Below are 12,744 nucleotides of genomic sequence, written 5' to 3' on the forward strand. Positions count from 1 at the left end.
AGCTGTGCATAAAGGGTCCAGGACTCACTGCAGTACAGGAGAGTACTCAGTACACAGGCTCTATAGACCTGGATCTTAGTATAGGTCATCAGCTTTTTGTTTATCCATACTTTGTTAGTCTAGAGAACATAGTAGCCGCTTTGCCAAAGCATTTATCCAGATCAACACTCTAGAGAGTATCAGATTGTTGAGCCAAGGTACACAAAATCATGAACCTCCAATTCTTGTGTAGAGATGGTAATAGAAGGTGAGTCCAGAACAGTACTGAACATATCCTAAAAATGGCTGTATCTACTATTCATTCCATTTTATTACATGGAGATACATATGTGTAGTGAACTGGTTGATATGTGTTTATCCTTCTTCCTCTCTCAAAGCAGAATGAAGTCATAAAATGCTACATACTGGATCATGGGTTATTAATTATGGAAACCTCAGGTGTCAGTCGCCGGAGACTACAACACAATACAATACGAGGCTGCAGCAGAAATCATTATACCACACTTTAGACAAAAGCAGCAGCATTCTCTTTAATATTAAAAACATAAGGAAATCCTGCCAAAAACTACATCATTTAAAGCTATGTACAGTTAAAAAAGAATATTACAACTTTTAAAGAAAACAGTGTAATTTTTCTATATGATATAAAGACATGCATCTTTAAAACATTTATCTGTAAAACAACAAAGTACAAAATATGACCATTTATTGCTCAGACAGCAATACTTTATCTAGCCATGTGACTTTTCAAATACTGAAGAAGGAGACTTCAGTAGATAAGACTTTATATGGTTACACAGCTAGGGCATGTATAATCAAAAAAGCTGTTCAAGAAAAAAACTTGCTCAAGTTCAAGTGACTACTAGTATTGACACCACACTTTTGCGCATCACAGAGATTTCAATGAGACACATTTACAAATTGTTTAGCATGATTAAAAACAATAAGGCAACTGTCTAAGGCAAAGATGTGTGACTTAGAACTGTGAGACCATACATGCTAGCATAAATTAATAGCTTATGTATCCATTGAATAGCTGCGTCAGTTCATCTCATCTTAAATTGTCAAAAGCACTTCTGATGTGTCAAACATCCAAATGTAAACAAAAAAGCATTGAAACTATTTTGGATAAATGTCAGGTCAATACTTTTCCTGTTTTAACAATGTGCTATGAATGTCACATTTATCTCTGTTTCATAACACATATGAAATGCCAAATAACTAGGGAAGGATACAGAATACCTGCTGCACAAATATATTCTGAGTGAATATTAAACTTGAGAAAAATGTAATACATTCTTTTAAGAGAAATTTAGTAACATTTGGTTGCTATGAGAATGAAATAGTGAATTAAGACTTCTTCCTTTACATTTCCAAAATTGTCTATAAACATTAATAGGTTGGTATTTTACAGATTTTTGACAATGTGCCGTAAGTCTCATGAAAGTGCTGTAGATACTTTAAAAAGACCCAGAAAGTTATTATGCTAAATGAATCTTAACAACAAAAGGCAAATGAATATGAAATGGTACAATATTGTCCCAACAGGATGAACAAAAACAAGATTTTTCCTACAGTTTCTTGGATTAAGTCACAATAAGCACTTGAACTTGACAAGCCAGATCATCTGTGTATGTCATCTAAGATTCTAACATATCTGATTGGTTGTGGGGTGAGGGTGGGGAGATAAAATATGAAGACAATATATAACTTTTATAAATAAAATACATTAAAAGGGGAAAACACTTATAACAGTGCCAGACAACACAAATAAAGCAATCCTTGATGAGATCTTGCTAATGACAGATTAGACTCTTCTCCCACCACCACAGAGGCAATTATCTGTTGAAAATCTAAAAACTCCAGTTGCCAGGCTGTGATCTCCTGAACTGAAGTTGCCATAAAGCCAAATCCCTTGAACTCCTATATCAAGGGTATTTTGACATTCTTGCTTTCTGAAAAAGCATCTATTTATGTCCCAACCAGCTGATTAAACTAGTTGACAGGAACGTGATTCCCTTTCTAGGGCTAATGAAAATTAACTTCTTTGAAGTGTAAAGCCATAATAATGTTACATGTAGGAGAAAACAAAAGAGACCTTCTGTAGGTCTAAGCATACAGTGGTGAAATCCAGCAGTAAGTTACAACTAGAATAGTGGAGATTTGGTGAGTCACCTCCATAAATTTCACTGATTCAATGGGCTTACTCTAGTTGCAACTTACTACTGGATTTCAGGTCCTGACTCAAATTTTGTTGACACTGTGTGGTAGAAAAAGGTGTCCTTGCATAGCAACCCAGATTAACACTGTAAATTCTCATTAGGGAGCCTTATTTATAAAATTATATAATATACATTGTATCATATATTATATAAAATAATCACACACTATATACATACACAGCATTTGACATCTGCTGCAACAGGTATAAAAATACAAAAACTGTTTTTATTTCTCTCTCACACAGACATACACACAAATACACATGTATGTTAGTTACTCGGTGTGGCACACTACACATGGGGGCTTTGCCTCTTCTCTTTTGTACGAAGCCTTCAGTTTCAATTAAGGTTTCTTTGACCTTTCTTCCATCTCCACCACCTTCCTTCCAAACAGTGTTTGTGTGATTTGTGGCTCAAGCTAGTTAGCAAAATGAATTCACATTGGTGTGTGGCAATTGTAAATTTGAAAGTTGTGTGCCTTTGCTTCCTTGGAAAAGTTTTTCACAACAAGTACCATTTTATTTAGACCTGGGAGAAAAGAGGAAATATGCAGCTACCTCAGTGACACCAATATCGTGCTCACAGCTATTTCGGACTACAGGCAGACTTCTTAAAATCTAGAAATACACCTACTGTACAGCACAGTGGTACGTCTGACACCAGACATTAAGAGCACTGGGTACAGATCTCTGAAGGAAAGGCAACGCAGCAACGGCGTCAACGCTTCTGCAACAGTACTACCTTGACAGCCTTGCTTTTATCTCTGTCTTACAAGTTTCATAAAGGTATTAAAATATAACAGTAAAATCTCTAAGGTTCAAGGCAAAGGACCCAATTTTGAAGGTAACATATCGAATCAATGAACAACAACAACATAATAATAAAAAACATATTTTATCAGAGGCCTCAAAATATACTGTGTAATGTTCCAGTATATTTGAAAAGGGGGCAGATAAGAATTCTGTCCTTAACTGAGATTTTGCGGCCTGTCTGACTTGTACGTAGGATCTTTTCACATCATCTCTTCCACAGATTACATCCCTGCTGCTGATATGTGTACCTCATTCCCAAAATTATTTCTGATGACTGCCTCACATTTTGTGTGATAGTGCAGATACAAAAGTTTGTTACTCTGAACATCAGTGCCCTATGAAATTATCTGATTATCAAGCTAACTAAGGGTGGGCTAAATAGAACAACTGTCAGGTTACAGAATCATCAAGAGGGCTGGTTCCTTCTCAAACTGGGAGGAGTTAACAAGTGTGGTACCACATGGCTCAGTCCTGGTCCTTTTCAACATTTTTATTAATGACTTGGAAGAAGTAGTGCAGGGAATACTTAGCAAATTTGCAGATATCAGATAAAACTGGGTGGAATAACTAATACCTTGGAAGACAGGAATAAAATTTAAAAAGATCTTGATAGGCTTGAGCACTGGGCTAAAAAAAAGCAGAATGAAATTTAACAAGGGTAAGTGCAAAGTTACACACCTAGGGAATAAAGCACAAATGCACAGATACTTTGCTAAGTAATATTATGAGCGGGAAGGATCTTGGAATTGTTGCAGATCACAAGCTGAATATGAGTCAATAGTGTGACATGACTGAAAAAAACAAACAAACAAAAAAACCCAACCCTAAACAAAACAAAAAGAACAAAGGAAAATAAAAGAGGAAATGCAATTTTAGGATGCATTAACAGAAGTATAGTCTCCAAACCCTGTAAGGTACTAGTCCTCTTCGATTCAGCACTCTAGGCCTCATCTAGAGTACTGTGCCCAGTTCTGGACTCCACACTTTAAGAAGGATGCCAACAAACTGGAACCACTTTAGAGGAGGGCAACAAGGATGATCAGGGGACTGGAAACCAAAGCCCTATGAGGAAAAACTGAAAGAACTGGGCATGTTTAGCCTTGAGAAAAGAAGACAGAAGAGTGATATGATAGCACTTTTCAAATACTTTAAAGTTAGGCATATAGAGGAGAGGCAGGATCTGTTCTTGATCATCCCAAAGTGCAGGACATTTAATAACAGGCTCAAGTTACCAGAAGTCATATTTAGGAAAAATCTGCTATAGTAGTATGGCAATGGATCCGATTATTTTAGGAGCACTCCAATGCTGGAGGCATTCAAGATAAAATTGGGCTACCATCTGTCAGATCTGCTTTAATTTGGATTCCTGCACTGAGCAGGGGGTTGGACTTGATGGCCTCACAGGCTCCTTCTAACTCAGTTCTTCTATGATTGTTTCTTTTGCCTCCTCTCTTGCTCCTCTCTATAAGCACTGCTTGCCTGTGTGAACCTGTTTATCTATTTATTAATTCCCAACAATGGATACCTTGTTTCTTTCTTTGGAAAAGAAGCTATATCCAAAATCATATTTTTTTTAAAAAAAATTCCCATTACTCTCCTGTGTTTTTTTTTGTGTATGAAGCATTCTACATTATATTATTAGAAAAGTATAAATCAACCATAGCTATAGGAGACACACTGAAATGTCTCAAGTGGCAACAACAGGAACTGGGACAGAATGCCCACAGTCAACTCTAGCAAGCTAAGAGCTATTTATATATCTCAGTGATGCCTTCAGCAATATTGCCTATTTTGTGCAAGTCATCACCATGGAAACAGCATGTTATGCACTTCTCAGCCTGAGTTCTACCTTCACCCAAGAAAGCCAAACTGCAGAGCTTCTATGTTCAGTTTTCCCCAAGGACTGAGAACTGCTGGGTATCCGAATAAATGAAGATTGAAATAGTGCCGCTGCAAACTCATCTATTTCATTTTAGGTGGCTGAGAATTTAGAATATAGTTATTTCAGGAATATTCAGTAATATGATAGTTAAAATGATAGAACTGTTCTAGTTCATCTTCCACTGGACCATCCCACTTTATTCTCGGAACTGAAAATTATAAGCCACAGGCAAACGCGTGCACTACACTGCAACTGTATTTTTCCAATAAGTGTCCATGAAAGACACTCTGATACATTCCTTATATATTTCCTACACACCTTTAGATAGTCAGGATGATTTCACCTTGGGAAGGATGGGTAAGAATTTCTCAAGGCATAAATAATATTTAAAAAGTCTAAGGATTTTGAAAACATACATTCATATGACACCACGGCAAAAAAATAAATAGCAATTCTTATAATTAATATCCTGTTGTCAGTCCCTTTCAGCAACTCTGCTATGCAGTTACTGGCTTTAAGTGGGATCAAGAGGGAGGCTGATCACTTCCTTAAGTCTCTTGTATTTGGAGCTGTTGTAGGCCCCTCAAACTGTCCAATGTAATTCCATTCGAAAGTCCTTCTGTCTTTTCTTCACAGCCTTTTGAAAGAGGCTGAAGAATGAGGGGGCTCCAACTCAACACATGATTGGATGTTTCCAATTGCGTGCTGTTATCTGCAAATCAAAACACAACTGTTACACCATCCAGTTTTCTACTACTTTCGCAATTCAAAACAACCAACAAAATCCCAAAAAGCTTTATACAAGTCCTGACTGGCTGAGAGGCAAGGGTGACATTTGTTGAACCTCCTCACCCTTCCACCAGTCTGTTCCTGCAGCTCTTCTGCCTAAGTATCTAACCTGAACAATCTGAGCTGTTGAAATATAAGATCACAGCCAGTGGTGGTCCTGGCAGACATTTAAATAAATTAGCACACTGAATAGAATAAATCAGTCATCACAACATAATCTACAGAGAATTGGATGAAATCCATTTTTTTAAACTTCTCAATTTAGCAAAGCACCCTAAAGGCACCAAAACACAACTTCCAAAATATACACACAGAACCACAAGATGCCTAAGATTAATGTTGGTTTCTGTGCAGTCAAGTCAGTATGTTCTGGTTGTAAGTAAACAGTGATCACCCGGATGCCAGCTTCATATATTTTTTCACCTTTCTCAAATACTGACATACCTTCTATACAGTCTTTACTGAGTGGATTCACATTTTCTTGGCAACATGAGTCCTCAGGGGATGGGGGGTCCACTTTCTCTTCGCATTCTTCTTCTGTCTCAACACTGCATTCAGGGACTGTGGATGCCAAGCACATGGTGACCATGACATGATTCAATGGTTTCATTTCTAAACCATCTTGCTGAAAAGGTGCTAAGATGGGCATCACAGGTACAGTGTTGCTTCCAAAACTGCCACTGGTCTTAGTGAAACACCTACAAAAAAACAAGAAAAAAGATAATGTACAAGCGGTGCATTGTATAGGTTTTCTTAGCCATCTCCTGTTAAGCACTATATTTTACATTTTCTATTGTGCGAATTCTGGAAAATCAACCAATGAGCTTCAGTGTTAGTTTGGTCTTTGAAGTGGTAAAGAGGCCCATTAAAGGGCTGCTGATAAAGCAGTTACACTCAATACTGGATTCTTTGTCATTGTAAACCTAGAAAGTGAGAACATGGATTCTGACTCTTCCCAGAATGACTCTTCAACAACTCTCCTTCTGGATTGTGAAAGGCCAGTCAAGCACGGAAGGAAGTCAATTCCTTATAGCTGAAGCTTACTTAGCCTTTCAACAACAAAAAGGCAGCTTACAGCTAAACTCCTTTGTAGACATGCCCAGCACTAATCCAAAGCGTTGGGAAATTGCCAGCACTATAAATGTTTGCAGCTGGAGCATTAGCTTCCAAGGACAATGAGGCAGTTAGCAACTTGTTTTTTCAACATTCATAATAAATGTTGAGAAGCACATACTACATTATTTATAGTCAAACATTGCTGTTGTCGTCATCTGCCTGTCAGCACAAACTTATAGCAACCCTAAAGGGGCTTTCAAGGTAAGTGAGATATTTAAGGGATGGCTTCCACCCCCAGGTGAGTTTCCATGGCAAAGCTAGGGAACCACATGCAGGTTTCCTGAGTCCTAGTCCATTACTAGAGTGGTTCTTAGTTGACCAGGTAAGCGGGATATTAAATAAATAAATAAATAAATAAATAAATAAATAAATAAATAAATAAATAAATAAATAAATAAATAAATAAATAAATAAATAAATAAATACATACTCTGTCCACTACACCACCCTTACATACATCTAGTGAAAAATGAAATTACCTCACATTTACTTAGGACAGACAAAGGAAATTACACGGTGTGTGAACTTTCTCCCATAAAGTAGGAGAAAATGACATAAGAGAAATATTGTTCTTTTGATGCCTTATTCCATTCACTACTTTTAAAACATTCAAATTTTAAAAACAGCTATACAACATGAGGCTTATTCTTGTTACTATATTTATTGTTCTGATATTCATATTGTACATCTTACAACAAGGGTATGGAATAAGGATAGGAGAAATTTCCCCACCAAGTGGAGGAATTGTTAGAAGCCTTGTGGTAGTTAAGCTGCAGTACTGCAGTCGAGAGGCTGCTCATGATCCGAGTTTCAATTGTGATGGGCTCAGGTAGCTGCCTCAGGGTTGACTCAGCCTTCAATCCTTCTGAGGTCGTTAAACTCAGTATCCACCTCACTGGGGGACGAGGGGCGTGTCTAGTTGCATTTCACACTTCAAGACTAGATTTCTGTTAATGCTGCCTAAAATAGCACTGGCCTTTTTTGCAGCCACATTGTATTGTTGGCTCATATTCAGCTTATGATCTACTGAGCCAAGTACCATCCCAATCTTGTAACTGAGCATTTAGCTTTTTTTCTCCTAGGTGTAAAAATTCCTGTTAAATGTTATTTGGTTTGTGTTTGGCCCATTGATCAAGCCTATCAAGATCTTTTTGAAATTTTCTATCTTCCAGAGTAGTCCACCCGGTTTTGTGACATCAATTAATTTGATAAGCATTCTATACATCTCCTCATCCAAATCATTACTAAAAATGTTGAAGAGCATGCTGGCAGTGGAAGTTCTTGTGTGGAAAATATTGATTCAGCAATATCGGTTGAGGAGGTTTGGAGAGATGCAACAAGTGAAGCAGACACAATAGCTGCAATGCCTGGTAGGGCTATGCGGTAGGTAGAATAGCAGCAAATGGCAGATCAATGCCATATAGATAAATATCAGTGTGGAACCAATGCAGAGGGCAACAAGACTGCCCATGGGAAAGAGATGGGTAGTAGACCACACAAGTGCATGGTGAGCCTTTTCAATGGTATCAATATGGGGAGCATGATCAGAACTGATAATCACACTACTGAAGGCTAATGTAATAATGACTCTCTTAAAATATTCTGTATGAGTGGTAGAACAAAGGTGTTTATTCATTGAAGTAAGCTGCATAGCTGGTGTGCCTGATGGAAGGCATAGTCACAGATGACAAAGCTTGTGCAACTTGCCAGGACTCTTCACAAATCTCACCCTCTGATACAAAGCCAGGCAAGTGGGTATCATAATCCTGTATCTTCATTAACTGGGTATCAGGAGGGATGAGTTTTATTGATGGTATAGGAGGAGAGGACTCAAATTGTAAAACACTTGACAATGAGTGATCAGATAATACTTGTACCTTAATGCTAACAGCAGCCTCCCTGGAATTTTTCATAATCATCTTCTTTTCCTATAGTGTATCTCAGGAGTGTACACATTTATCCTTCTAACAGCATCGGCTTGTTGTAAACTAATTAACATACAATTCTTGCTTAAATTATCCTTTGGTATCAACATTACTTATGGTCAATTGCTTTCAAAGTAAATGAAAGATTATTCAGATTTTCTATATCCACAGATGGAGAACCATAATTAAAAATGCTTAATATTTTAAATATAGCCAGCAACATACTTCACATTTTACAAGAGCAAAATAACTTTCCTATCACAATAGAATGAACAATGCAAATTTCATCAGGTCCTAATCAGCTATTTAAATTTTGCTACTTTAAGTACACAAACAGAAACAACTGCCCATGTTTCATTTACTTGTTCTCTTTTGGCTGTATAAAACCTGGAAGCTTTTTGCCCTATTCTGGACCTTAATTAGTCAGGAATCAAGGAAAATGAGATGAAAGATTTGAACTATTAGTCTATCATACTGCAAATAAATACTGTAAGCAGGGGTCAAGTTGCTCAAATAGCTGCATCAAGGAGACAAAGACTGAACGAATAGCCAAAAGAAGATGATGAAGACTAAAGAAGAAGGATGATAATGACAGCATTTCACTTTATGCTAAACTAAACTAGATTTGTAGCATGACAGTGTCTCTTATCTAACTAGTCCTCACCCATTTTTTGGATGCTTTGATTTACACTTTGGAAACACAGTGCAAAAATGATTACCAGAAATCTGGGATGAAGGTAACCCTGGAGAATGATTCTCTCATACCTAGTCAGGAGCGATATAAATGTCAATATATCTGGCTCTAGGACTACCCTGTAGAGCTGGAAAACATCCCTAGTGTCATCTAGCTGAATTGCCTTTGGGAAAAATTCACAGCTAGAGCATCCCTGAGAGATGCCCATGCAGCCTCTGCTAAAAAATAAAATCAATCAACCAGGAGAGTCCCTCACCCTTTGAGGTAATCCATTCCCACTGCTGAACAGCTCTTTCCATCAAGAAGCTGAAACTTCCTTCTGTGTAATTGGTTTATATCTCCACTTCTAGAGCAGCAGAAAACAAACTTGCTCCATCTTTTATATGACAGCTCTTCAAATATCTGAAGATGGCTATCATGCCACATCAAACATCTCTACAGTAAGTATACACATCTAATTTAACTGTACCTCACAGGACTTGGATTCTAGACTATTTATCATTTTTTTTTTCTGGACATACTCTAGCTCAGTGGTTCTTAACCTTGGGTAACCCAGGTGTTTGCGGACTGCAAATCCCAGAAGGTCCAACCAGCATAGCTGGTGGTGAAGGCTTCTGGGAACTGCAGTCCAAGAACACTTGGGTTACCCAAGGTTAAGAACCACTGCTCTAGCTTGTTAATATCCTTAAAATATGAAGCTCCAACTTTCTAGAAATCATGCAGCCCTAGCATGAACAAATTTACAATGTTATGGGTTCATGATAAATAAAAACTTTACCAAAAAGCCACTACAATGTACAGTTGTGGTGAGTACCCAAGGAGAAAAACAACTCAAAAACCCAGTATTCATTCTATTCTCTCTCCTCCAGTTCATTACCTGTTGTTGTTTCGACAGTTCCGGCAGTTAGCACACTCTGAAGGGTCTGTCTGCGGTACCGCTGTGTATACTTCACCACCCTGGATAGAGAACATTTTCAATAAATAAATAAATAAATAAATAAATAAATAAATAAATAAATAAATAAATAAATAAATAAATAAATGTGTGTATTCACACACACACACACACACACACACACACACACACACACACACACACACACACACAATAAAACACACACATACATGTTATTAAGGATTCCATTTGTGACAACTAGATGAACAGGTACAGTCGATTTCATTCCAGACTGTTATGAAGGCTGCCATTCATCTCAAAAGGCAGGGCAGAGATCATTGCCAGAAATTCTGTTTTGCAAACCAGAAACGTCAGTGCTACAGCAAAGCAAACAGCTGTTGCTTAGACATGTAGGTAGCAATTTTCTTGGCCCTGTTTTCAGCCTGAAATGCCCAGATCTGATTTCACAAAACTACAAATGCTCAGTGAAAATGACTGACTTGGAAACAAATTCCTGTACATTGGAGATTTGTGTCTCTTTGTTGAGACAAGATCTTATATAGAATAAACATGTGATATAATAAACCTGTCTCATTTTCTTGCAATTATTCTGATTAGATTGGCTTGCTTCACTAAACTCAGCTTTAAAATGTTCTCTATTTGTACAGATGGAATAGCCCATCAGCCAAAAGTGATTTGGGGGTGAGAGGGATTTTGAACTGTTGGTTTTGGCTGCAGAATCCTTAGCAAATAAAACTGCCCACATTAACACATACCTCACTGTTGAATACTAGGTAGATACAGATTTGAAGAATATACAAAAATGAGGCAGTACAAGTGGTAGTAAAATTCTGCATTTTAATTGCTTAGACCTGCTAAATATCAAGTCCAAAGTAAGGCTGCTTCTATTAAGTGTAACAATTTTGGTTTTTCTTGACCAGAGAATTCTGGGCGTTGTAGTTCTGTGAAGGGACCAGAAGATTAATACTAAATACAGTGTATATACTCCAGTCTCCAGTTCTCCATTACTCTGTACAGAACTTAATTCTTATGTGTTGCCTTCAGATGATGATGAGAAATGAATAGCTTAAGTACAGATTCTTGATTTGTTTTTTATTTTGTTCTCTGATATTGCTGGCAGCTAAATATAATGCATGGCTCTCATTAACTTTGAAGAATGTGCCCCTCAACAGTTCAGCATACATATTGCAAAGATAAATTCCTATGCATGCACTTCAAGACCTGATTGAAAAGGTTCAAGTGATTTTCTAAGATTTTGCCCCCTAACACAAAAGCAAGAATCAAGCTTCATATCAGCATCAGTTAACTGTCTTAACACCCATTTTAGGTTTCCCTTTGTATTTATGTTTCTTGGGATACTCTACTAAATAGGTAGCTTCACACTTGATCTCATTTTTCACAGGGTTTAGATGCCTCAGTCATACATATGCTTATGTCCTGATAGTTCTAAAATCAGTATTTTGATACCTAAGGATTTAAGAGAGATGCAACAAGGAAGCAAGATGAATGGAAAAGATGTAAAAGCTTTTGAGAAGTGGGAACTGTTTTCCCCATGAAATGCAGTGCTACCAGTTTTTCCTCTCCTTTGTTCCACAGATGGTGCTAGACAAATTTCTGAACGTCTCCATTGTTTGTCCAAAAAACACTGACAAAATTCTGAATGATCTCTGACCCAGCAGTCTCTACTACCTTGACATCAGATTACAGGTGCAGAAAAAGCAGCTTGTGAAAGTAGCACCCCTCACCCCATCCTCTTATCCCCAGCTCAGTTTTCAGCTCAGCACATTGCTAACTCTCCTCCACTAGAATAATGCCCTAGGCCCTAATATAATTCAACTGTGAATTCTGTTGAGTTTCAGCTGTATTGAGTATTCTGTGGCAATGTGGGATACAAATTTTCAACAAGCAAATAAAACAACTCTTCTTCAAATAAATTTAATTGAAAGAAACTGAATTCTTCTTCACCACACATATAGAACACTGCCCACACTCTTTCTTTCCTGCAGATATTAACCATGTCTTAAACATTCAGAGAGCAGAAGGCAGAGAAGGTGTTTTGGTGTTTGTATGTTATTTGGATGGGGTGGGCATTGACCAAAGCTTCTGCCATACCGAAAAGTGATTAAGATCCATCTTAAAAGTTAAAACTTGAAGAAACTGTCCAATAATAAAAATACAGGTTCTGGCATAGTTAAATTTGTGCAACCAAAAGAATGTGTCCATACAGACCATGAATTCCCCCAATATCTCATTACTAAATCATCAAAATTGCAAATGGGGGGGGGTATCCAAAGGGTAGGTGCCATTGCCGTGATTATATAACGCAAAGTGAAAAAGCCTGAGAAATAATTCTGGTCCACTACAGTTGCCAAGTGGACACTCTTCAAT

General features: G+C 37.5%; 1 protein-coding gene across 3 annotated transcripts in view; it reads right to left on the reverse strand.

Moving 5' to 3' along the window:
• Window positions 1–504: 504 nt before the first annotated feature.
• CDON (cell adhesion associated, oncogene regulated) overlaps window positions 505–12,744 on the reverse strand; it is a 134,110-nt gene continuing 121,870 nt past the window's right edge. For all 3 annotated transcript variants that reach the window (XM_072978902.2, XM_078379804.1, XM_020811565.3), the window contains 3 exons: window positions 10,318–10,397; window positions 6,150–6,403; window positions 505–5,628 (listed from right to left, as the gene is read on the reverse strand). In XM_072978902.2, coding sequence (XP_072835003.2) covers window positions 5,465–5,628; window positions 6,150–6,403; window positions 10,318–10,397 — 498 coding nt within the window. In that variant the 3' untranslated portion in view covers window positions 505–5,464. The remainder of the gene's footprint in view (window positions 5,629–6,149; window positions 6,404–10,317; window positions 10,398–12,744) is intronic.

Source organism: Pogona vitticeps, chromosome 8 (assembly GCF_051106095.1).
Source record: "Pogona vitticeps strain Pit_001003342236 chromosome 8, PviZW2.1, whole genome shotgun sequence".
In the NCBI taxonomy this organism is placed as follows: domain Eukaryota; kingdom Metazoa; phylum Chordata; class Lepidosauria; order Squamata; family Agamidae; genus Pogona; species Pogona vitticeps.